The sequence below is a fragment of the Ursus americanus genome, chromosome 26 (genome assembly GCF_024610735.1).
Source record: "Ursus americanus isolate L20-20 chromosome 26, mUrsAme1.1.p, whole genome shotgun sequence".
In the NCBI taxonomy this organism is placed as follows: Eukaryota; Metazoa; Chordata; class Mammalia; order Carnivora; family Ursidae; genus Ursus; species Ursus americanus.
In genome coordinates, this window is record NC_142152.1 from 37756687 (window position 1) to 37781497 (window position 24811).

At 44.1% G+C, this 24811-nt stretch overlaps 1 protein-coding gene and 1 long non-coding RNA gene across 2 annotated transcripts in view; one reads left to right on the forward strand and one right to left on the reverse strand.

Annotated features, from left to right (window-relative positions):
• The window catches only part of AK7 (adenylate kinase 7), a 56255-nt gene that overhangs the window by 20551 nt on the left and 10893 nt on the right, over positions 1 to 24811 (forward strand). Inside the window, exons 5-14 of the mRNA XM_045815775.2 lie at positions 3503 to 3613; positions 6425 to 6505; positions 8422 to 8510; positions 9236 to 9326; positions 10150 to 10227; positions 11079 to 11228; positions 14956 to 15084; positions 16511 to 16640; positions 22056 to 22184; positions 22538 to 22606. Of these exons, the coding sequence (XP_045671731.2) occupies positions 3503 to 3613; positions 6425 to 6505; positions 8422 to 8510; positions 9236 to 9326; positions 10150 to 10227; positions 11079 to 11228; positions 14956 to 15084; positions 16511 to 16640; positions 22056 to 22184; positions 22538 to 22606 (1057 nt within the window). The remainder of the gene's footprint in view (positions 1 to 3502; positions 3614 to 6424; positions 6506 to 8421; positions 8511 to 9235; positions 9327 to 10149; positions 10228 to 11078; positions 11229 to 14955; positions 15085 to 16510; positions 16641 to 22055; positions 22185 to 22537; positions 22607 to 24811) is intronic.
• On the reverse strand, positions 14970 to 23943 carry LOC123803930 (uncharacterized). The gene is made up of 3 exons (XR_006783001.2): positions 23754 to 23943; positions 22931 to 23017; positions 14970 to 15033 (listed from the first exon to the last, which is right to left on the reverse strand). It is a non-coding gene; the product is annotated as an uncharacterized LOC123803930 (long non-coding RNA).

Sequence of the window (24811 nt, forward strand, 5' to 3'; positions counted from 1 at the left end):
GTTTCTGATGTAGTGTTCAGTGATTCATTAGTTGCGTGTAACACCCAGTGCTCATCACAACACGTGCCCTCCTTAATACCCATCACCCAGTTACCCCATCCCCCTACCCTCCGGCATTTTTTAATACAAAAGAAGGGTAAATATAATAGAATATTTTCATTTGTATTTGTTTTAATAAGTGGGAGAATCTTAATACTTATGGGGCCTTTTTCTTTAGTATCTTTTATTTTTTTTAAGACTTTTTAATTTTTTTAAAATTTTATTTACCTGAGAGAGAAAGTGAGGCAGAGGCAGAGGGGGAAACAGAGTGGGACCTGATCCCAGGGCCCTGGGATCATGACCTGAGCCAAAGGCAGGCGCTTAACCAGCTGAGCCACCCAGGCGCCCCTAGTATCTGTTTTAAAAGTATAGCTATGTGTTTGCTTTCTTATGTGTGAGTCAAGAGCGGTGACCGTTACTCAGCCACAGAGCTCGGAGGAGAAAGGACTGATGTGCTCTGATAGTCCCACGGAAGGTCCAGCAGGTGTGCCACACAAGCAGTCAAACACAATGACCAGTGGAAAAGCAGGCCCAACACCGTAGTACAAGACAACAGATTTCACCCAAACAGAAAGGGGAGGACCGCTCTGCAGTCAGTTCTTCACCTCCTGGAAGGATGAAGCCCCTAAGCAAGCTGACTGAGCGTAGTGAGATGTTACCAAGGCAGGCTAAGTTTCCAGGAATGCTTCCAGCCACCATTGTGTGACAACCAAAGATCATGGATATGCCGACAAAAAGCTGACTCATCATTTATTGGAAAAGCACAGATGCAAATAGTTACAAGGAACCAAAACCTCTATGAAAGAAACAGGATCAAAATATACTTCATTTGTCGTCTATTTGTAACAAGTGACATTTAAGGACTAGAGGGAACACAGCCCAGCGACCAGTAGCGAAGGTTCCTAGTGTGCAAGCCAGGTCTCTGTCCCAACCTGGCATCGGGATGACAACCTGCAGCCCAGGCTGGTTCCCATGGACGGGCAACTGTGCAGCTGGCCAGGGAGATGGCGAGCTTCCTTGCCCCTCAGTCCTGGGCTTAGAATGTCAAGGAAGAGGTTGACTGGCCATCAAAACCTGTGGCCAGAGAACCAGAGCACTGGGGATGTGACCATCTCTGCTGCAGCCACGAGGATGGAAGGTGAGGCAAATCCTAGAAGAGGGGTGCTGGGCACCCAGGGAGCCCAGGAGGGCCCATCAGGCAGGCTGCCCCCCCCATCATGACAGCTGGGGCTCTGGAGATGGACTCAATCCATCCTAAAGGCAAAGCCAATTACACTGTTGCCAGACCCCATGTGAGTAGGATCCCCAGATCTGGCAAATGCAGATACAGGATGCCCAGTTAAATTTGGAATTTAGAGAAATCATGAATAATGTTTAGCATAAGTATATCCCATGGGGGTATTTAAGACATACTTACACTGAGAAATTTTTTGTTTTTTATCTGAAATTCAAATTTAGCTGGCTGTCCTGTATTTTTCTCTGGCAATCCTCCGTGTGAGCCACTGGGCATACTTTAGAGGTCAGCTAATCACATAACAGGTACTCATTGAGTGTCCACCACACCCAGAATTGAGGTGGGTTAGCTTGATCTTCTCCTGACTCTCTCCCAGTCTCCCTCCCACTGCAATACCACCATTCCAGCTGCTCCAGCCTCAGTGCCTGCCACCCACCAGCCAAACCATCAGTACATTGTGGTAACTCATCACCCAAAATGTGGCGGAATCCGTCTTGCTCTCTTTGTATCCATGGCGACGTTTTAGCCCAAGCCTTGGCCTTTACCACCCCCCACTACAAAAGCAGCCTGGTAACTGGTGCCTGCCATCACCTCCTTCCAATCCAATCTTTAAGGGACAGCCTAAGTGATCCTGTGAAAATATAATTCAGATCATGTTTTAGTTCTGTTTAAAATGCTCAAAACCCTTCAGTGCCTTCTTATCCTCTTAGACTAAATGTAAATTTCTCAACATGGTCCACAAGCCCTGATCAACTGGCTATTGCCTGCCTTGTCCTCTACCAATTCCCAGCTTGGCCTTGGTCCTTTGGGCCCTTCCTGCCAATAATTGTGCCACTTCTGGTCCTCATCCTAGTGTTTTTGCTGTCTCTGATTCATTCCATGTAAACCCAGGACTCAAATGCTTTGGATTGATTATTGAACGTGGACCACTGTGATGTGGTTGAAAGGCTCCTTATTGAACCCTGTGTTTTAAAAATCTTCCTTCAACTACTAGGACCTCTATGTATGGATGGATCAGGGGAAGTCACTCTGTACCATGAGTCTCAATTTCTTCCTTTGATTTTCTGTAAGTTTTCATTTCCTTGTTCTGGAAGGATCCTTCCATGGATCCACACAGGAGGGTGAGCTGTGGAGGGAATCAATCAACATGATATGCCGCTCAGTGGACTGTGGAGAAATATTTTTCATCCTTGATTCCCAATGCAAATTGACATTTCACCTTATCTGACAGAAACTTGCATGTGGAATGCTTTTTCTAACAGGAGGCTGATTTAAGGGGAAAGGGCAAAGTGGAAAAGAGAAAAAAAACCCCACAAGTTAGGTTAAAACATGAAATTATGTATGTTGCAAGAACTATTAAGAAATGGGTTATTAAAAAAAAAAGAAATGGGTTATTTTATTTACCCAAAGGATACAAACATAGTGATCCAAAGGGGCACCTGCACCCCAATGTTCATAGCAGCCATGTCCACAATAGCCAAACTGTGGAAAGAGCCCAGATGTCCATCGGCAGATGAATGGATAAAGACGATGTGGTCTATATATATAATGGAATATTACTCAGCCATCACAAAGAATGAAATCTTACCATTTGCAGCAACGTGGATGAAGCTAGAGGGTATTATGCTAAGCTAAATAAGTCAATCAGAGAAAGACAATTATCATATGATTTCACTCATATGTGGAATTTAAGAAACAAAACAGGATCATAGGGCAAGGGAGGGAAAAATAAAATAAGATGAAATCAGAGAGGGAGACAAACCATGAGAGTCTTAACTCTAGGAAACAAACTGAAGGTTTGGGGGTGGAGGATGGGAGTGGGGGAGGGGGTAACTGGGTGACGGACATTAAGAAGGACACGTGATGTAATGAGTACTGGGTGTTATATGCAACTGATGAATCCCTGAACTCTACCTCTGAAACTAATAATACACTATATGTTAATTAATTGAATTTAAACAAAATAAAAATTTTTAAAAAGAAATGGGTTATTTAATATCTTTAAAAGACATTTAAATTTTTTATTTTGCCTAAGGTAAGTATAAATGATAACATTTGGCTAGCTAAAACATTTTCAAGGGAGTTGAATAACACTGGGAAAAGTAAGCAGTAGCTTTTCAAATGCTTTGTTTGAACTCTGTGGAACACAGTCGAGCCAGCATTTGGGGCTTAGAAGTTTTATGTAACTCTATGTTTTATGTCTCAGGTCTGGCTTTTTGTCTTTCATAGGATGATTCTGAGATTCCATTTACTGAAGAGGATTATCGAAGAAGAAAACACCATCCAAATTTTCTGGACCACATAAATGCTGAAAAAATGGTTCTCAAATTTGGAAAAAATGTAAGTCTGGAGTAGTAAAGCAGCTAGGGTGAGAGAAGTCCTTTCTGAGGCAGCGCTCGGTGCACACGGCCAGGGCTGGGCTGTTCCACGTGTATCTCAACTTCTTACACGTCTCTGTGTCTAGTCTCCTTGTCCTTATGCCCACAGATCTCTGAGCTTCAGGCTTACCCCAAGATGGGCTGTCCTTTGGTTCTGGTCCCGGTGTTGGTCCAGCCCACTAAGTTGACAGCCTTGTGTTAGGGCCCCAGGAGAGCTCAAGCCCTCGCCCACTAAGGTGTGGGTCCAAAGAGTCCTTTAGCCCAGAAGAGACAAATAACTCAGAGTCCAAGTGGGAAGGTGGGGAGCCACATTTCCCCCTTTTCCAGAATCTCTCTCATCTGATTCTTATACCAGAAAAGTGTGTATTAACCTTACCCTACAAATCTGGAGATGAGGCCTTCCAGAAGTTAAGTAACTAGCTTAAGGTCACATAATTAGGATTTGCTGAGCACCGTCCTGAGCACTTCTTGGCCTTGTCTGATCCACTCCGTACAGCAATGGTGTCATATACATACATAATTATCCCCATTTCACAGATGTGGGCGCTGTGGGGAAGAGGTACCAAGTGGTAGAGCTGTGGTTCAACCTCAGATCCATCCCACCACAAAGACAGCAGGGCTTATTTTTGTTTTATTTTTTCTGGATTCCAAAGCTCCATCATTCAATAGGGTTGATCTGGACGCGGGCACGGTCACGGTCACCTGCTATTATGATATACCTACGGCTACGGCTGAGAACCTCTTGTGACACTAACAGCTTCTTAGCCTTCTGGTGCAGCAAAATTTATCATTTTGACACATAGATATTGTAAAACCATTGTATTTCCTTTCTTTTGTCAAAATAATGGTAGGAATGCCCTGGTGATGAATGAGTTCACTACACCTAAGAATTATTGAAGGTTTGCTCACTATATGCCAGGCGCTATGCTAAATGTTTTACTTATGGTAGTTCACATAATCCTCGTGTATCTCAATAACCCTCAAAATTCTGTGAATCAAGGGCTATTATCATTATCCTCATTTAGCTTATGTAGAACTTATATAGAACCCCCAAACCTCTGAAGGTTCCATCCACTACGTTTTTCCCATGAGCAGAGAACCCACTGTAGGGATATGTAATCATGGCTCTAAGGTGACACCTTGTGGTCTCAGAGGATATATTCAGAGCATTTCATCCTAAAGCAGCAGAATACACATTTTTTTTTTTTTTTTGAGTGCACATGGAACATTCTCCAGAATAGATCACATACTGGATCACAAATCAGCCCTCAATAAGTACAAAAAGATTGAGATCATACCATGCATATTTTCAAACCACAATGCTATGAAATCTGAAGTCAACCACAAGAAAAAATTTGGAAAGACCACAAATACATGGAGGTTAAAGAACATCCTACTAAGGAACGAATGGGTTAACCAGGAAATCAAAATAAATAAATAAATACACGGAAGCAAATGAAAATGAAAACACAACAGTCCAAAATCTTTGGGATGTAGCAAAGGCAGTCCTAAAAGGGAAGTATATAGCAATATAGGCTTACCTCAAAAAGAAAAAAAAGTCTCAAATACACAACATAACCTTACACCTGAAGGAGCTAGAAAAGGAACTGCAAATAAAGCCTAAAGCCAGCGTAAGAAGGGAAATAATAAAAATTAGAGCAGAAATAAATGATATAGAAACAAACCCAGTAGAACAAATCAATGAAACTAAGAGATGGTTCTTTGAAAGAATTAATAAAATTGATAACCACCTAGCCAGACTTATGAAATAGAACAGAGAAAGGACCCAAGAAAATAAAATCATGAATGAAAGAGGAAAGATCTCAACCAACATCACAGATATACAAACAGTTATAAGAGAATATTATGAAAAGTTATATGCCAGCAAACTGGGCAATCTGGAAGAAATGGATAAATTCCTAGAAACATACAAACTACCAAAACCGAAACAGGAAGAAACAGAAAATTTGAACAGACCCATACCCAGCAAAGAAATTGAATCAGTAATCAAAAATCTCCCAAAAACCAAAAGTCTGAGGCCAGAGGCTTCCCATGGGAATTTTACCAAACATTTAAAGACGAGAAAATACTAGCCAGATGGAAGAGAAGCATAGGGCAAGGTTTGGGGAAAGGCATGGAGCTTCTCCGCTCTCCCCAAATCTCCACATGTTCACCAACCCAGAAGCTCTCCAAACATTCTCCTTTTGGGTTTTTATGGAGTCTTCATCATGTTTGAGTAAATCACAGGCCATTGATCTCCATCCCCCACCCCTCCCTGGAGATGGCAGGGAAGCTGGAAGTTGGCAGTCAACCCACATCTTCAGGTTGGGTCCTGAAGTCACCTGATTAATGTAACAAAAGGCATCTATCTCTCTGTTTGCTTGGAAATTCCCATAGTTCTAGGAACTCAGTGCCAGATATGGAGATGAAGACCAAATATATATTTCTTATGAGTCACAATATCACACCTTATATTGCGGCCCATTACTAAAAACTCCCTGTGTATGTCCACCTCCCCTACTGGGTAAGTAAAGATCATCATGGAAGGATGCATTTTTATATCTCCCCTTTTCTGTAGGTGCCAGCATAATGCATGCAGGTGTGAAGTCTTCACAGATAATTATCTCTGGCTTTCATTTCATTAAAAGTCCCAAATAAATTTCAGTAGTGGTCAGATCCATTCATACAGGACTCATTTTAACCACTAAAATAATCTGGTTTGGTATGATTAATAATATTACATTTAGCTTTTTTCCTCTCCTTTATCTAATAGGCCAAAAAATTCGCAACTTACGTGGTTGCTGCTGGACTTCAGTATGGAGTGGAAGGTGGCATCTTACATTATTTTTTTAAGGTATGACTTTTTAGTGTCTATGAGGGTTTTTTAAAAAGCGTTTTACAGTAAGGTTATGCAATTAGAAGATTTTTTTTCTTTCTCTCTTTTTCTTTCCTATGATTGGCAACGTGTATTTACCAATCTCAGAACAATAAGGAAAAAGAGGGATGTCCCTTCATTCATGAGACAGACATTGATGCCTACCATGTGCCAGACACCATTGTAGATTCTGGGAATCTGATACTGTAATAATAAAGTCCCTGTATTTGTGGAACTTGCATTCCAGTGGGATGGAGGAGGAGAGCAAGAGGAGTTCACGTAGGGATTTCAGGTGTTGAAAAATAAGATGGAAAGCAACAAAACAGAGAAAGATAGAGAGCCAGAGGTAGGATTGGGAGATTATATCTTGAATATGGTGGTCTGGGAAGGCCTTTCCCATGATATGACATTGAGCAGAAAGTGACAAGGGAGCTGGCTACTTTGCTTTCTGGGGAAAAGGCAGTAGGAACTGTAAGTGTGAAGCCCTGAGGCAGAAATGTGTGGGCTGTATTAAGGAACAACAAAAGATGAGTGTAGCCAATGTACAAGGGAATGGTAGGCAAAGAAGTCCTTTTGTCCTTGTCTGTTCTCAGCTGCTTCTCACCTACCTGACCACTGAATGTTGGCTTTCTCTGGTTCTGGCAGAGGGAGAGGGAGAGAGAGAATCTCAAGCAGACCCCACACTGAGTGCAGAGCCCAACACAGGGCTCGATCTCATGACCCTGAGATGACAAGTTGAAACCAAGAGTCAGATGCTTAACTGACTTTGTGACCCTGGCACCCCCATCTTGTCTTCCCTATCTGTACTCTCCTTGGGTTCATCTGTCCATTTCCATGACTGGTGCCAATGACCCTCAAACATCAGTTTTTTCAGCAGGGCTCGCTCCTGAGTCCTAGCTCTGTGAATCTGGCTGCCTATTTGGCACCTCACTTTGAATGTTTCACAAACCCAAACTCTACCTATAGTCATCCCCAAACCTGCTGTTCCTCCAGGACCCCATCTCAGAAAATGAGACCTTCTTCCACCCGGATGCACCAACCAGAATCCAACTCCTCCCTCGTTCTCATCTGTCACAAAATTTCCCAGTACCATAAAGCCAACCTCCTCAGGATCTCCTTCTCTCCAGCCCCACTCCCCCAGCCCCCCAAGCACAGGCTAGATAGGGCAGACATCTCTTGTCCACATGATTGTCCTGGCCTCCACCTCCCAATTTAGACTCTTACTTCCCATCATTCCTTCACGAGGCAACGAAAGCAAATCTAATGATGTTACTCCACTGCTTAAAACCCTTCAATGGTTTCCCAAAGTCCAAAATATCTTACAAGATCCGGCGGTCACCTCTTTCACTCTTTAAGAGCAATATAAAATAATCTAGTACCTGACAGCTAAACAGTATCCAGACTGTCTATTTCTTTATTGCAATACTTCCAAATGCAGGGAAAAGACAAGGGTTTGGACTCTGAAGATCGGGGTTCAAATCCAGACTCGTGACTCATCAGATGCTTTATCTACTAAGCATTTCATCTTTGAACTGATAACAATTACCCCTGGGCTATGGGGGTAATTTTAGACTTTCATTCTCATTTTTTTGTGAGAATGGAAGGTGTCATGTATGTGAAAGCATTTCCTTTCTGTGTAGACACCGTGCAGATGACGACTGAAGATAGCCTACGAGACTGTAGATTTCCAGAAAAGTATTTCAGCCTGAGGTTACAGTTTCTCTTAATAGGATTTGATCAGCAACTAAATCTCATCAGAACTCATTTTCAAAACATCCCCTTTAGGTGATGACATCGTCAGACAGCTAGGTCTTTTGGATGCCCTGACTCTGGCTGTGTGTGAGCTCTGATAGTTACATACAACCAGGGGAAAATAGCTTTTGCTTTCCTTTCAGAGCGCTTGGTTGGGTGAGGTCCCTGCGTTACCTGTGTTTGGAGATGGAACAAATGTAATTCCAGCAATTCATGTTCTGGATCTAGCAGGGTAAGTGTTCTCCTAGCGCTAGCACTTGCCCGGAAGTAATTGACTAATGTGTCTAAGTAAACACTTAGTGAGCACTACCAAGCGCGAAGACCCTTACATGTGTTACTGTATTCGTTCTTGACGACAACCCTATGCACAAGCTCTGGTTATTGTCTCTGTTTTGGGTCTGGTGGAATAGTGTCCACCATCTAAAAGTGCCAGAAAAGCCCATCGCACAGTCTTCACCCGGAGGTAGGCTCTCCAAAATGTTGGAAGTCATGATTCACACCGGGGTAGGAAATCGTAGTCCCCTCACTGCCTCTTCCAGCCACGTGGCTCCCCTAAGAGAGGCAGGCTTCTCCAGATCTGCACCTGCTCTCTGGACACCCCTCCCCAAAGCACTGTTGAGAAACTTACAGGAGCCTCCAGGTGAGCAGACTTCATGAACCGGAAGTCCTTCCGGGGGTCAGGTGCACTTTGCAGCACACTGGTGAAGCTGGAGCTGGACGGATTGGCCTTGAAATCCTGGCCTTTCTACTTTCCCCGGTGGCTCTTCAGCCTGAGACGCCTCACTTGACCTTCCCAGCTTACCCATCTGTAGAGATCACCGTCCCACCCCTGACCATGTTGGAGATGAAGTGAGATACTGCCTGGCCCCCCCAGGGGGCAGTGGTTGGTGAGCCTCTACTTGACTCCATCTCTTTTGCTTTTTCCCCTTGGTGATGGTTTTTCCTGGTGGGCTGCAGAGTGATACAAAACATCATAGACCATGTGCCGAAGCTTCATTACCTGGTTGCTGTGGACGAGTCTGTTCATACCCTGGAAGACTTGGTCAAGGTACAGCCGTTCCATCCCGTATTTGATAGCATTTCTTGAACTGTTTTACCCCTATAGTATAGCGATGGAATCGGGTGTGCTAACAAGACTGGGGACTCCCCAAATGGAATATCCTTAAAACCACAGTCACTGTCGGCATCTGCAGTGCATGTGTTGGGAAATTTACAATCAAGATGGCCTTCCTCTCGTCTGTGCACGGAAGGGAGTGGGAGAGGCCACCTGGGGCCAAGACACACAGGTATCCCACAGGGGGTTACGAAAATGTGTCCTGGACACTTGCCCCAAAGTGCTGATATGGTCAGGTTCCCCAAACCTACTGGCGGCTTCCAGGGGCTCTAAGTCTGTGGGGGCATCTCTCCATTCCAGGCCACTTGTCACCTTGTAGCCCAGCTAGCTCAGCGAGTGTGGCCTTCCCCTGACCTCCCCCTACTCGTCTTTAACATTCAGCTTAGATTTCATCCTCCGAACACCTCTCTGCCTCCTTCCCACCTCCCCCACGGGCCAGTTGCCTCTTTTACCAGCGTCCCCTGGGCAAGCTGCATATGGTCATAATCATCTGTGTCCTCAGCTGCCTGCCCTTCAGACTGAGAGCCCCTGGAGGGCAGGGATCCAGCCTTACTCATCTCTGTCACCAGTCCCTGGCTTGCAGGGGTGAATATTTGCAAAACAAATGAATCAATGCATACCTTCAGGGCACTCCCACTCTGTCCCCCCCCCAAAAAAAGGAAAGAAAATTATTTACTTATATTGACATTCATTTAAGAAATTTTGTATTAAAATCTTAACAGGTAAACCAAATAGTATTTCTATTTTTCTCTAATAGTGCATCAGTAAAAATACTGGTCCTGGGAAAATCCAGAAAGTACCCAAAGAAAATGCCTTCCTAACCAAGGACTTAACAGTGAGTGGATAAGAGGTTCTTTTCCTAAATGTGTTGACTCTTGAGGGGTTTGGAGTCCTAGTACCTGGCTTCCAGGTTCCTGTTTGCTCCTGCACAGCTAAACATTTTACCCTAAGCAATTTCCCCTTGTCTTCTGAAAGCTTTGGTTTTCTTTTCTCAAAAACCATCAGAGGTCCTGGTCAGAAACCGTATTTGAAAACTGTTTGATATTAACAGACACTGGATGTCCTTCTCTTTGGCCTCTTTGTGTAATTCACACAGGAACCTGGGGTTTCTGATTCCATTACGACAGACACCCACACAGCTCTAGTCAGGAGTGTGCCCTTTGAGCTTGCTTTAGGACATAATTTTTTAATTTTTTTAATTATTATTATTTTTTAGGAATAAATTGCATCAAAACCCTACATTTGAGAATGTTTCTGGAAGGACTGGTATCCCTGGTTGCCTCTGGGGAGCAGAGCCGGGTGGGTGGTGATGGGGGTCAAAGAGAATGCTTTCCTCTATTCTTTTTCTTTTGGATTTTGAGCTCTAGGATTGCACTATTCAAAGAATAGATACAGTTACAATTTGCAAAAAAATAAACCTTACACTGGGATTTCCGGCATCCTCCTACTCTTTGAGCTGCTTGTCTAAGAGGCAGGATGTGCCTGTCCCAAGCGCAGAGGTGGGAAGAGTTTAGAAGTGTCATGGAAGACAACAGGAGGCGCCCTGTCAACACCAAGTGTTGCCATTGATGACTTTGTGTTTTGCAACTGAATATTTTTTTCTTTAATCACAGTGATTTTGGTCTGTTACAACTGTCAAAGTGAAAGAAAAGTCACGTCAATCTCTAATATTCCGTTATCTCTTAGCAAGAGTGCCTTGACCATTTACTGGTCAATTTGAGAATGGAAGCACTTTTTGTGAAGGAGAATTTTAATATTCGATGGGTTGCCCAAACAGGATTTGTGGAAAATATCAACAATATCCTCAAAGAGTACAAGCAAAGCAGAGGATTATTGGTAAATATAACAATTTCCTGTTTTAAATTCTGATTTAAGCAAAGTAAATGAAACGTTTAGTATAATGACACCAATGAAAGTATTTTCTTTTTCAAATGCCCCAATTTCTAAAACCAAGTTCTTTTAGAAATTTGATCCACTCGTCCACGTCTAACAATCTATGTGTATATTGTATTAATTAGTTAATTAATGTCAATCAAATATTAAACATTTTAAAGGTAACACAAATAATGACTATTATGCTTGACACAAATTGAACATGATAATAAGCTCAGTACTGTCTACATACAGAAAAATAGGGGCGCCTGGGTGGCTCAGTCGTTAGGCGTCTGCCTTTGGCTCAGGACGTGATCCCGGGGTCCTGGGATCGAGCCCCGCATCGTGCTTCTCCACTGGGAGCCTGCTTCTTCCTCTCCCACTCCCCCTGCTTGTGTTCCCTCTCTCACTGGCTGTCTCTCTCTGTCTAATAAATAAATAAATAAAATCTTTTAAAAAAAATACATACAGAAAAATAACAGGTGCATCCTGGCTGGCCTGTTTCAGCCCTTGGTTACCTACAGGAGAGGGTCTGCAGGAGGTGGAAAGGAGAAGTCTGATTGTTACTTTGATCTCTTCCTGTTGCCCAGGGGCTTCTCTAGTCATCTTAATCATCAAACTCTTCAAAGTAGACATGCTTATCTCCACATTGTAGATGATGAAACTGAGGCTCAGAGAGGTTAAGCAATTTCTTCAAGGTCACACAGCGAGTCAGAGACTCAAACTAGTTGGGATGCAGACTTAGCTAGAACAGCCTAACTGCAGTGTCTCCATACCTCCCTCCCTGAAATCAGCTGTATGTAGCCCTTGCCCAGGTCCTTGATTTATCCCAGGGAAACATCCCAACGAGGACAGTGGGTAATACATGAGAACACCTGTTGAAAACTGTCAGGTAACATATGAGGAACAGGTGCCATCCTTACCATAGCTACCACTGTGCAGGGGAGACTCCATACGAGCAAGAACAATATCACCATTGTGTCTAGGAACCACATTCTCCTGAAAAACATGCCTAGTTAAGAGTAAGTAGGAGATGTGCCTCTCAGCAAAAGAAACAGTGATACCTTTAAGCATCTGAGATACCCATGGTGGCAGTACTTGGAGCCTATCCTGAGACACACAAGACCCAACTCAATTGGTGAGACTAGTGTTGTCCTCTGTGGGTCAAATGGAAAACAACGCAGTTAGGGTACAAGGACAAAGGACAAGACACCTTAAAGAGATCACATGGTTCCCATTAGCAAGACTGGACAGAACATGATAGAGGGAATAAGCAGCTCTAAAAGATAATTTTTTAAAGATTTTATTTATTTATTTGAGACAGAAAGCACAAAGGTGGGGGTGGGCAGAGGGAGAGGGAGACGCAGACTACCCACTGAGCAGGACCCTGGGATCATGACCTGAATCCAAGGCAGACAGTTAACCGACTGAGCCACCCAGGCGCCCCGAGCATCTCTAAAAATGGAACAGTCTGGGGCGCCTGGGTGGCACAGCGGTTAAGCGTCTGCCTTCAGCTCAGGGCATGATCCCGGCGTTCTGGGATCGAGCCCCACATCAGGCTCCTCCGCTATGAGCCTGCTTCTTCCTCTCCCACTCCCCCTGCTTGTGTTCCCTCTCTTGCTGGCTGTCTCTGTCTCTGTCGAATAAATAAATAAAATCTTAAAAAAAAATAAAAATAAAAATAATAAAAAATAAAAATGAAACAGTCTATCCATCCCTGGGGGCTAGTCAGAGTAGAAGCATAGCAAGGGAAACTACCCAGGGTGGGGTAGACAGTGCCATACCAGTGACATCCCAAAACATGGAGTCTTAAGCCAAGGGCGTCCATGATTCCGGTCCCCTTAGCAAGGCAAGGTGGTCCCTGCTGCAGACAGATGCGTCAAGCCTCCGTGACCGGATGCCACTGAATAGCCCATTCATCGAACTCTTCATGTTCCAACGACGCTCATCAACAAGCCTCCGTGGCCATCTGTCCGAGGGAGCAGATGTACAGACAAGTGTGCTTGGAGTTCTGAGTCCCGTGGCAGTCATACTTTTCACTATTGAACAGGTAAACTGCCATTCTGGTTTTTCACTGGCTGAGGTGCGCCCACCCCAGGAGACAGATCTGCCATCGGTGTGTGGACAGAATGGTGCTCGTGAACGTGCTCGCTTGGCAGCTGGACCTCAGGCCGTGGTGAATGCACCAGGTCCTCCCAGGGGCACAGCCCTGCCCATCCAGACTCACCTTGAGCTGCTTTCTTGGACACCCCCTGCCCATGACCTTGGTCATCACCATCGTCCCGAAAGTGTCCCTTGGCAGATGAGAACAGCCATGTTCAGCATCGTCACCCAGCACCCCTGCAATGTCCCTGTTTATTTCCTTCACAGCCTTGGTCTCCTTGTCCGTCAAATGGTAGTAATAATAACCACAGCCAACTTGGTGGCTGAAATTATATAACCTTTAAGCACACGGACACTCCGCCAATGGGAATTCTTCCACCAGCCCGATTGTCGTTACTAACTTGCCTGACAAAATACGAGGCTTCAGTTCCACAACTGTTTGGACCACTTTGCAAGAAATGACCGCTACTGATATTTTGAATTCTGTTGAAAATAAACATTTACTCCCTGGTTATGAATGTCACAGAGATTCTGGAACATTCAAGCAAGTTTCAGCAGAAGAAATGGTGGCGCTTTTTTTTTTTTAATGAGTATATTTTTAAAAACGAGAATAAATTAACTGTGCTAAAAAGTAAAGTATGATTAAAGACCCAGTCCAGAAGCAATGTTCATGAGGCAGTGATCTAAGTCCCCGCCCACTGGACCAGAAATTCTCTGTCTCTGTTGTTTTTGTAAGAGTAATATGACTCATATGTGGAATTTAAGAAACAAAACAGATGAACGTAGGGGAAGGGAAGGAAAAATAACATGAGACGAAATCAGAGAGGGAGAAAAACCATAAGAGACTCGTAACTCTAGGAAAAAAACTGAGGGTTGCTGGAGGTGGGTGGGGGGCTGAGGTAACTGGGTGACGGGCATTAGGAGGGAACGGGATGTAATGAGCACTGGGTGTTGGATGCAACTCATGAATCACTGACCTCTACCTCTGAAACGAATAATACACTATATGTTAATTCAATTGAATTTTAAGTAAAAAAATTTTTAGAAAGAGTAATATGGCAGTGTGTAATGCTTGAGTACTTTGTTCTTTAATACTTTTAGTGCTTTAGTGTAATGCTTGAGTCCTTTAGTACTTCAGTACACAATATGTTAATTAAATTGAATTTTAAATAAGAAATTTTAAAAAGAGTGACATGGTAGTGTGTAATGCTCAAGTACTTTGTTCTTTAGTACTTTTAAGTACTTTGTTTTTAGCACTTTTAGTACTTCTTTCTTTTAGTGCTTCTAGTATGGCCTGAGCACGTCTCGGTGAGCGTTGTGGCCCCCACGGCCAGTCGGTGCACATAGTAGATGCTTACTAAGAATGAGCAGGAATGGCCCCTCCCTGATGGGGAGCAGCACTGTGAGGACGATGTGGCACCGACCACAGAGGCCGGCCATGCAGGAAGTGGCTCTGGAGGCGTGACAGGGGAGAGTAAGCCCGCAGGACCAGAGACGTTCAGGAAAGGCGCCCCCCTGAAGTGAAAAACACTCTGTCAAGCCACAGACTGTTCGTAATTCACTGGAGGTCCTTGTTCTCCTTTTGCAGCCGATCAAGATCTGCGTCCTGGGTCCTCCTGCTGTGGGAAAATCCAGTGTCGCCGAAGCCTTGTCCAAGCACTACAAACTGCATCACATTAAATTGAAGGATGTTATTTCCGAAGCCATAGCGAAACTGGTAACATTTCTAACTACTTCACTGGGAATTTTTATATCTTAAAAAATGCTTTTCTTAGTCTTGTAATAAGGAAGCAATTAATTTTACATGGCATCCTGCATAGAGATTTGTTATTTTAATTGGATTTTGTTGTTGGCCCTGGTTAGGAAAACAGAGCATCCCACAGGACTTTCTTCTGTGAGGTGGAAGCATCTTTCATGGGGTGCCCTTGAAATTTAGTCTGTTTCCAGCTGTTGCTAAAAAATATGTCTTATATTCTCTCTGTTGACTGGAACATTTTTAGTTTTGGGTTTTTTTTTAAGTAGGCTCCACGTTCCACGTGGAGTCCAGTGTGAGGTTCGAACTCACCACCCTGAGGTCAAGACCTGAGCTGAGATCAAGAGTCGGAGGCTTAACTGACTGAACCACACGGGCACCCCAATTTTTTTTAGGTTTTTTTATTCTTGATGTGTGTTTCTCTGAGTAGTATCAGATTATTTATTCACTGCTTTAAAAAAAAGAGAGAGAGAGAATGGGTGCCTTCTTGACTCTGTTGGTTAAGCTCCCGACTCTTGATGTTGGCTCAGGTCATGATCTCAGGGTCATGAGATCAAGCCCCTCATTGGGTTCCACACTGGGTGTGGAGCCCGCTTAAGATTTTCTCTCTTTCTCTCTCTCCCCTTCTGGCCCTCCTCCCCTCGAGTGCATGCACACACTTTCCTTTCTCTAAAAAAAAGGAGAGACTATTAGAGCAATTTTAGGTTCATAGCAAAACTGAGAGGTACGTACAGAGATTTTCCATCCATCCCCTACCTTTTGCACGCTGAAGCTCCTGCATTATCAACATCCCCACCAGAACAGTTACATTGGTTACAGCTGATGAACCTATACTGACACTTCGTTATCACCCAAAGCCCATTGTTTACTTTAGGGTTTCTTTTGGTGTTACACATCCTATGGGTTGGGACAAATGTATAATGACATGTACTTACCATTATAGTATCACACAGAGTCGTTTTACTGCCCTGAAATCCTCTGTGCTCTGTCTATTCATCCCAACCTCCCCTCGGCTAACTGCTTTTTATCATTTTATTGGAAGTGGCAGCCACTATGGTATATTTCCTTAAATCATTACTTGAAGTCTTAATTTCTACAAAATGTGTTTCCTTCAAGTAAGATACAACCTGACACCCAGAAAAGTGTTGATTCTTAAGCAGTTCTGGTGTTAAAACAGAAATGGATTCTTCTCCTAAAATAGAGTAAGAGAAACCTCGAGGCTCTCAACCATCTTTGTAGATACACCCATCCTGACAATTTGCACAATGACTGTGGGTGAGCGTATTCCCTATTTGGACGCCAGCCTTTTCCAGGATCACTCGCCAGATGATTTTTGAGTAGCAGATCTGTGTGGGGCGTCATCTAATTTGAATATCCCTGTGGTATGTAGGAGGCGATTGTCACACCTAAGGATGAAGGGGAAGAGGAAGAAGAAGGTGAGGAGGAGGAAGAGGAGGAGAATGTGGAAGATGCGCAGGAGCTCTTGGATGGCATCAAGGAAAGCATGGAGCAAAACGCAGGTAGCGTGCGTGGCATGGGGCTGCTCTTGTTAACAGGCTTTGTGTCCTTGTTATAAAAGACTACTTGTTTGCTATTTAAAGTACAGAAAATATAACAAAGAAATTTTGATCATAGTCTCATCCCCCTGTCCTCCGGAGGAAAAAAAATCACCAGAAAGAGCTACCTAAGTTAATAATAATAAAAGACCAAATGTGTAGTCATAAATATTTTATAAGCATCAAAAATCATTAACTAAAAGGCAAAGGACAAACCAGGAAAGAATATTTGCCACTAATATGATAAAGGCTTAATATCCTTAATATATAAAATGCTCAGGCAAACTAATAAGAAAATCATTAAATCCTTAATAGAAAAAAAATGGATGGATTATATGGAGTCATAATACATGCAGGAAGAAATACAAATAAATGGAAAAATGTCCTTACTCATTGGGTAACTCCAACCAGTTTGTTAAGCAAACTCATCAGAGTGAGGGGTTGCTTTAAACACAATCTCTGGACTCATTCTTTCCCCACCCTGGACAGAGTTTCAGGCTGGTTCCATTACAACTCCTAGATAATAAGTAAGTAGTCTCGTTTTTTGTTCATGCTCTAAGAAGTCCATTCCAATCAAATAATTATAAGCTGTGTTTTGAACTTAGACGTTTCCAGGGGACCTTGCTACTTGGCAGAAAAAGAGTGTAATTATTCGGAAACGAAAACCACTTCATTTTGATTTCTATAGACAGTCGAGATCCTCCATCAAACTGGTTTTACTGGTATCATTCATAGACGAGTCCAATGTGTGACCATCAGACTCTGAGCTAACGGAGTTTCTCCCCTGGCCACCCTCTCAAGCACGTTTGGCTTCTTCCCTCTTACTGCCTCCTCTCATCTTTGCTGGTGGCTGCTTCTGATCCTCCAGAGTTGGGCTGGGCAGGTGGAAGCAGGGAAGGAGGACAGAGGCGTAAGCCGATCCTGGGTGACAGATGGCTCCTTTCTGGTGTTGCCCTTCGCAGACCCTCCCACTGAGGACCACCCACTGCATTCCTTGGGGCACAGCTCTTGACTGCCCTCCCTGCCTCTGGTCTTCCGGCCCTTTGTCCTCTACAGGTGGTCCTCTCCCCAGCTACTCATCTTCAAGAATTCTAGCGTCTCCACACCTTCCTCTGAAGGTATCTCTCCCCCTCCTCTCCTTGCCCCAGGCCACTCCAGTCTGGCGTTCAGGGGTGGGGAACATGGGCTTGTATGCACACACTGGATGTCCATTTCAAGCAGGCAGCTGGTTATATGTGTCTTGGTTCCTGCTTTGGTATGGGCTGGGCCAGGAGGAAATGGAATTTAGAATCCCAGAGACGTCCCAGAGGGAAAGGAAGGTACATCGAAAACCCAGTTTATTTAAAAAAAAAAATTTTTTTTTATTTATTTATTGGACAGAGATAGAGACAGCCAGTGAGAGAGGGAACACAAGCAGGGGGAGTGGGAGAGGAAGAAGCAGGCTCATAGCGGAGGAGCCTGATGTGGGGCTCGATCCCAGAACGCCGGGATCACGCCCTGAGCCGAAGGCAGACGCTTAACCGCTGTGCCACCCAAGCGCCCCTATTTTTTAAAAATTTTTTTAATTAAAAAAATTATTTATTTATTTTTTAAAAGTAAGTAGGCTCCACACCCAATGTAGGGCTTGAACTCACGACCCTGAGATCAAGCATCACGTGCTCTCCTCTGACTGAACCAGCCAGGCGACCCTTTTTTTTTTTTTAAGTAATCTCTATATCTGACATGGGGCTCAAACTCATGTCCTTGAGATCAAGAGTAACATGCTCTACTCACTGTAGAAAACGCAGTTCATACTTTGAGATAAAACATGGTCTCTGTCTCACCTGTGAGATACTTGGGAGCCGGTGTGCTGATTCTAGAGAGACTAACAGCATCCTGGCTCCCACCACTTGAGGGAGGAGAAACAACCCAAGATAAGACATTCCTTGCAAGGACACCTGTGGAAGGAGACCTGGCAAGACCACATTAGAGGGTGGAGGGCTGGGACTGTAAGGGGTCTGCAGGTGTACACAGCCCTGTGTCTATACACCAGAAGCCCGAGGTCTCAGGCCAGACCAGGGCACTGGGAATGGTGAACGACACCACCCCAAGAAGAGAGGGAAGAGCATGTAGGATTCAGGCTAACGGGATGAGACAAACCCTGAACAATGTTTATTGGACAGAGACATGTAATTGGTCTTTGCAAGAACCCAAAAATAGTATCCAAAGTGTGTAACAGGATGGTCTGAAGTGCCACCAGGGCCCTTTCCAGCCCCAGGGGAGGTGAGCATGGCTGACAAGAATTTCAGTGCCGAGCCGAAGACAGTCGCTGTGCTGTTCTAGCTTAAGAGGGGCCTGTCCTTGGCAGCCGGCTCTGTTCTCCCCCACATGTAAGGAGAGGCCACGCCGGGTCAGCAGCCTCTGCCTCAAGGGACCTTGGAGGGGGGCAGAGGAAGTGGCCTGCAGTCACCCACCCGCTTCCTACCAGATTGAACAGTTCCTTCAGTCCCCTTTAACCTCAGGAAGGTTGTTTTGTTCTGGTTTTTTTCTTCCTCAAGTTTGTCCCCAAATCCTCCCTATTCGTATTTACCTGAAACTAGGACATGGACCTTGATTCTGTTTGGACAAAACAAGACCTTTGAGCAACCTGCACAGACCTACATAGAAATTGCATGGCTGGAGCAAGGACACACAGGTCAGAGGTCAGAGGTCAGCTCCCTTTTCCCTCACATGACCCAATTTGTTATTAAATGACTCTGACAGTTCCAACGAGACAAATTTCACAGTCCCGCGGTGGGGCGCCTCCACGTCCTGAGAATTCCACCCTGGTCAGCCCCTGACGATGCGGCCAAAATAGGGGCTGGGTTAGACCAGAAGGTACCGGTTGCCGATTCTTTATGCTCACGTTATGTATTTCAAAAGCATTGTGGGATTATCGAAACTAGTTGGTGGGATTCCAAATGGTCTTTGGACTAGTCTTTCAACTTTTCTGTGAGTTTGAAAATAAAAATTCGGGCACCTGGGTGGCTCAGTCGGTGAAGAATCTGCCTTTGGCTCAGGTCATGATCCCAGGGTCCTGGGATCAAGTCCCGCATCAGGCTCACTGCTCAGTGAGGAGTCTGCTTTTCCCTCTACCCCTCCCTCCCCGCCCCCCCACTCGTGCTCTCTCTCGAAAAAATCAATAAAATCTTTAAAAAAGATATTACTTGAATGTGAAAGATAGACTTCAAAAAAAAAAAAAAAAAGCAGGTGATGTTTTAAAGGCTGTCCGGTAGGGCTGTGTTCCTTCATTTCAAAGCAGAAGTGACAGTTCCCTTCCAAGGAGCTCCCCATTGCCAAGGTTGTGGGTGTATCTCTAGGAGGTCACAGTTCTCTAGAGAGAGCTACTTGGGCTTGGCCCTTTGTGTACTCACATTCCGTAATTATCAGAAACTGCTGCTAGATGCCCCTTCTTGCATACTGAACACTTCAGCTCAGAAACAGGAATGAATGGCAAAGCGGGCTGGCTGAAATCAAGCAGGGGATGCATGGAGGGGCCTGAAGCCTCATTTCTGAGTATTTATGTGTCTTTGCCTCAGCAATGGAACCTTTGAAAGTCAGAAATAGACTGCTTAGATAAAACTTGTCTTTGAATTTTGCTGAATCCCTCGACATTTTATTTGGCTTTATTTCTTTGCACCACAGTGAACCTTAGTGAGAAGTAATGTCTAATCATTTCGAGGAATTTCATTATGCAAAATAATGCCTTTGATTATCTTTTTCTTTCTTTCTTTTCTTTTTTTTTTTTTTTTGGTCTCAGCCCTAACATTTAAATTTCTGGAAGACACAATTAGTTTTGAATCAGTTACTGCTTAATGAGTCATGGGGCAATGAGAGGTAGAAGAAAGAAGAAGTGTTTTAATGACATCATTTTATTGTCCTTAATCCAGTGATTAAAAGACACCAAAAACCGAGATGCCTGGGTGGCTCAGTTGGTTAAGCATCTGACTCTTGATTTCGGCTCAGGTCATGATCCCAGGGTTGTGAGATGGAGCCCCATGTCGAGCTGCTTGCTGGGCTTAGATTCTCTCTCCCTTGGAGCTGGGGTGGCTTAGTTGGTTAAGGGTATGCATTTGGCTCAGGTCAGGATCCCAGAGTCCTGGGATCCTGCCCCAAGTCAGGCTCCTTGCTCTGTGTGTGTGTTGGGGGGGGGTCTGCTCCTCCCTTCCCCTCTGCTCCTCCCCCTGCCTGTGCTCTCTTGCTTTCTCTCTGTCAAATAAACAAATAAAATCTTTAAAAAAAAAAAAAAAGATTCTCTCTCCCTCTGCCTGCCTCTCTCTCTAAAACAAAATTTAAAAAAATAACAAAATAAAAAATAAAATTAAAAAAAAGAGAGACCAAAACTATTTTGTATTGTAGACCCACTGATAAACTAAAAGTATGGTATGACCCTAGAAAGAGCTTCGTAGATCAGTTACTCAAAGTTGCCAAACTCACAATACCGTAATGCATACGTTAAGCATGTAAGGGCAGGGCCTTGTCTCAGAAATGGTAGCTGTTTGATGATTACGATAGAATAATAAATGAATATTGCCGTGAAGCTGCATCATATTGTCCTTTAACCATTGTGCCAGTTGTAGAGCAAACCCCTCCCTCCTCATCGATGCCACACAACTGGGGGAACACAGCGTCCAAGGCTGGACAGCGAACTGTGGAGAGGGGCCAAGGTCGGGAATGCACATTTGGAGAGATGGGTGGGGAGGGCGTTCGTTCCTGCAGCTTTAAAGAGAACTGTGCCTTTGAGAGTCAGATCAAGCTCGATTTTTATTTTTTAATTTATTTTTTGCTTTTTATTTTTAAGTAATCTCTACCCCCAACGTGGGCCTCGAACTCACCACCCCAAGATCGATTGCATGCTCTACCGACTGAGCCAGTCAGGTGCCCCAAGCTTGATTTGTATTCCAATGCAGCAAGTATTTATTACTATTATTACACTATTAGTTAAGTCATGTGTTAGCACACGTGAAAACTATCTCACCTAAATCTTACAACAGAAACATTTATTACTATGCCTTAAGGCTACGTATTAAGGCATAATATCAAAACAGAATTGAGCGAACCCTGCTGGCAAGTGGGAGCACTCAGGATGTCTCCACTTGCTCCTTGTTCTGAGTATTTGGGAATTGCAGATATCAGCATTTGCTTCTGTTCTTTATTGCTGACAAGCTCATTGGGTTCTCCTATTTTATCGTGCATTAAAATTCACATGTCATGTTCAAAATGCAAAACCATGTATTTGTAACTTTAAAATAGAAGATTTTCAGTAGTAACACTGACTACACAACAATTTTTGAGATGACTTTGGACGATAACCCCCATGTAGATTGTGACTCCCTAGTAATATTTTTTTCTTTTTACCAGGCCGACTAGAAGATCAATATATAATTAGATTTATCAAAGAAAAGGTGAAATCTATGCCTTGCAGGAATCAAGGTTATATTTTGGATGGATTCCCAAAGACCTATGATCAAGCTAAAGACCTGTTCAGTCGTAAGTTTGAGTGCTCCCCTTATTTTTTTATTTTTTTTTAAGCTTTTTCTTTCTTTCTTTGTGTAAACTCTACCCCCAATGTGGGGCTCAAACTCACAACCTTGAGATCAAGAGCCACAAGCCCTGCGGACTGAGCCGGCCAGATGCCCCTCCTTTATTGTGTTTATATTCAGATAAGTTGCAACATATTGTAGTAATAGTCACTCAGTTAAAATCTGAACATCAGAGAGACGATTAAAATAAATGCTTTTCTATTTATGGTTAGTTTTCTAGTTAAAATATTTTAATTTTTGCCAAGCTGTCCATAATGGTAGCATGTAATAAACACAACAACGTATATTTTGTTTTATTAGAGGAAGACGAGGAGGAGGAAGAAGAAGTCAGAGGCAAAATGTTTCCCTTTGATAAACTAATCATACCCGGTAAGTTTAAAATTTCCATTAAAATGGAATGCCATTTTGTAACCAAACCATCTTTTTGATATTAATAAAGCAGATCTCTCTCTCTCTCTCTTTTTTAGGAAAAAGGTAAAATGATACCCTTAAACATAAACTCTCAGGCTAGGGAATGTATGGGGGGCAGCAATCAGGAATACAGGAATGCTAAGTTCTGAAATGGACAGAAGTCCCTCTGAGAATGTTTGTTTCGGCCGCTCCCTCTGGGAACAAAGCACTGGGTGGCCAGTCCCCTGATGCCTTGACTTCTGAGTCAGTTGGCAAGGCCACCAGGGACTGGACCCTTCTTACCGTTTTAGGTGCTAACCATGCTGTTATCTCTCCCGTCTTTCCCAAATCCAGGATCGAGACTGGGCAGGTGCAGAGCATCTCAGTTCACTGTTCACGTAAACACACAGATATTGCACAATGTCTTCTTAGAAGTAAAGCATAAACAACTTATTCCACGAAAAAGAATTTGCTGAGTACCCCGCAGGCATTTCTTGTGACCTTGCCTTGAACTTTCAAGTTGTTTTTTTTTTAAAAATCAGTTTGCATGAGATATCATCATAGGAAACACAAAAACAGCTTTTTTTCAGCAACTGAGCCCAAGGTCCCGAGGTCGAAACTTGGGTAGGTGGGCAGACACCCCCCCACCCCGCCTCACTTGCGTCAGAGTCCCCACGGGAGTCAGTTTATGGCTGTAATCCTCTCCCGTTGGTCCAGGAACAGCTTGCCATGGGGCTTCTGGAAGCACTGGGGCCACCAGAAAGCAGTCATCAGCAGGGATGGATATTTACTGTTTGCCTGAGGACCCTAAAGCCTGGGGCGGGAACTTGCAATGCCAAAAGGGTGGGTTGTCTCAGATTATGCGTTGGGCTCAGAAAAAGTTAAAGTAAAATCGGTTAACCAGGTCTGTCTGATTTATTAGAGTTTATCACTTCTGGGCAATATTCATTCATTGCAAACCGCATTGTAAATCCTCACACTGTCACTGGGGCAGCGCAATGAACTGTTGGTCCGTCCTGTGCCCAGAACCACAAGAGAGAGGAACTCCTTGAACTTTTGCAGGGTCCTGCCAGGCTGAATTACTCCCATGGTTACCTGATCCAGAAGCCAAAGCCCAGAGACTTACCTAAGACCACTTTCCTGGTACACGGAATGGCTTAAATTCAAACTCGGTTTGCTCTTTCCACTGCCTCCAAAACACAGAATTAGTGAAACCCTTCCACAAAATGGAATCACAAATGTGAACTGTGCACGATTCTTAACCATGGTCCACTGGGCTGCCCTAACTCTGTTGGACGTGGTCCAAACGGGTCGAACATGTCATCTGTTTGGAGTGTTTAGTCTGTTCTTAGTAAATTATCCTCTTTCTGGAAATTGTCATTATTTTCTGTCTTCCTGAAAGAAATGAGAGGATTGTCTCATTTGTACCCCAGGGGATTTTTAATACAGGGAGGTGGCTGAGTGAGGATAGGAGAAGCTAATGCCATTGAAAGAAGGGTCCCCAGAGCAGGGGGTGTGCCGCACCATGCTGGGTGGAGTGGGGAAGTGTGCTAGGCTTGGTCAAGAGGCAGGAAGCAGCAAGGGGAAGGCTAGGCCATTGCCTTAACTGGGGCTTCTCTGGGAAAGGCAAGGCAGGACTGAGTAAATAGCTTTTTTTTTTAGAGGATTGGCTAGTTTAAGCCAGTCCCAGTGGGTTTTGCTCTCTAGTTCCCTGGTACCTGGCTCTGGGATGATTTAAGGCAGGGGAAATACTGGCTTGGTGCGTGAGATTTGTAAAAGGGGGTGGTCGCCTTGCATATGAGGGCCATGCTCCTGAGTAAGCTGTTGACCATCTTTAGGAATTAGCCAGTTCTGAAAGAGGCAGGCTCTCTCCAGGTCTGTAACGTCCCCCTGAGATGTTCAAAACATCGTAAGATACAGAAAATAATAAATCTGACTAACACAAGTCTCCATGCTTGATTGGAGTGATAACACATTTGAATGTATGGTGACCCAGTCATAGGCGCTGTTATCGCCGCTTGGTAAATCACTGCACTTCACAACCGCTGCTAGCCTGCACCCGCTTCAGTGCTGTTCAGATCTCGTGGTTGAAGCAGACAAGTTTAAAGTCATACCTGCTTGGGGCTCCTGGCTGACTCGGTAGAACACGCCACTCTTGATCTCAGGGTCATGAGTTCGATCCCC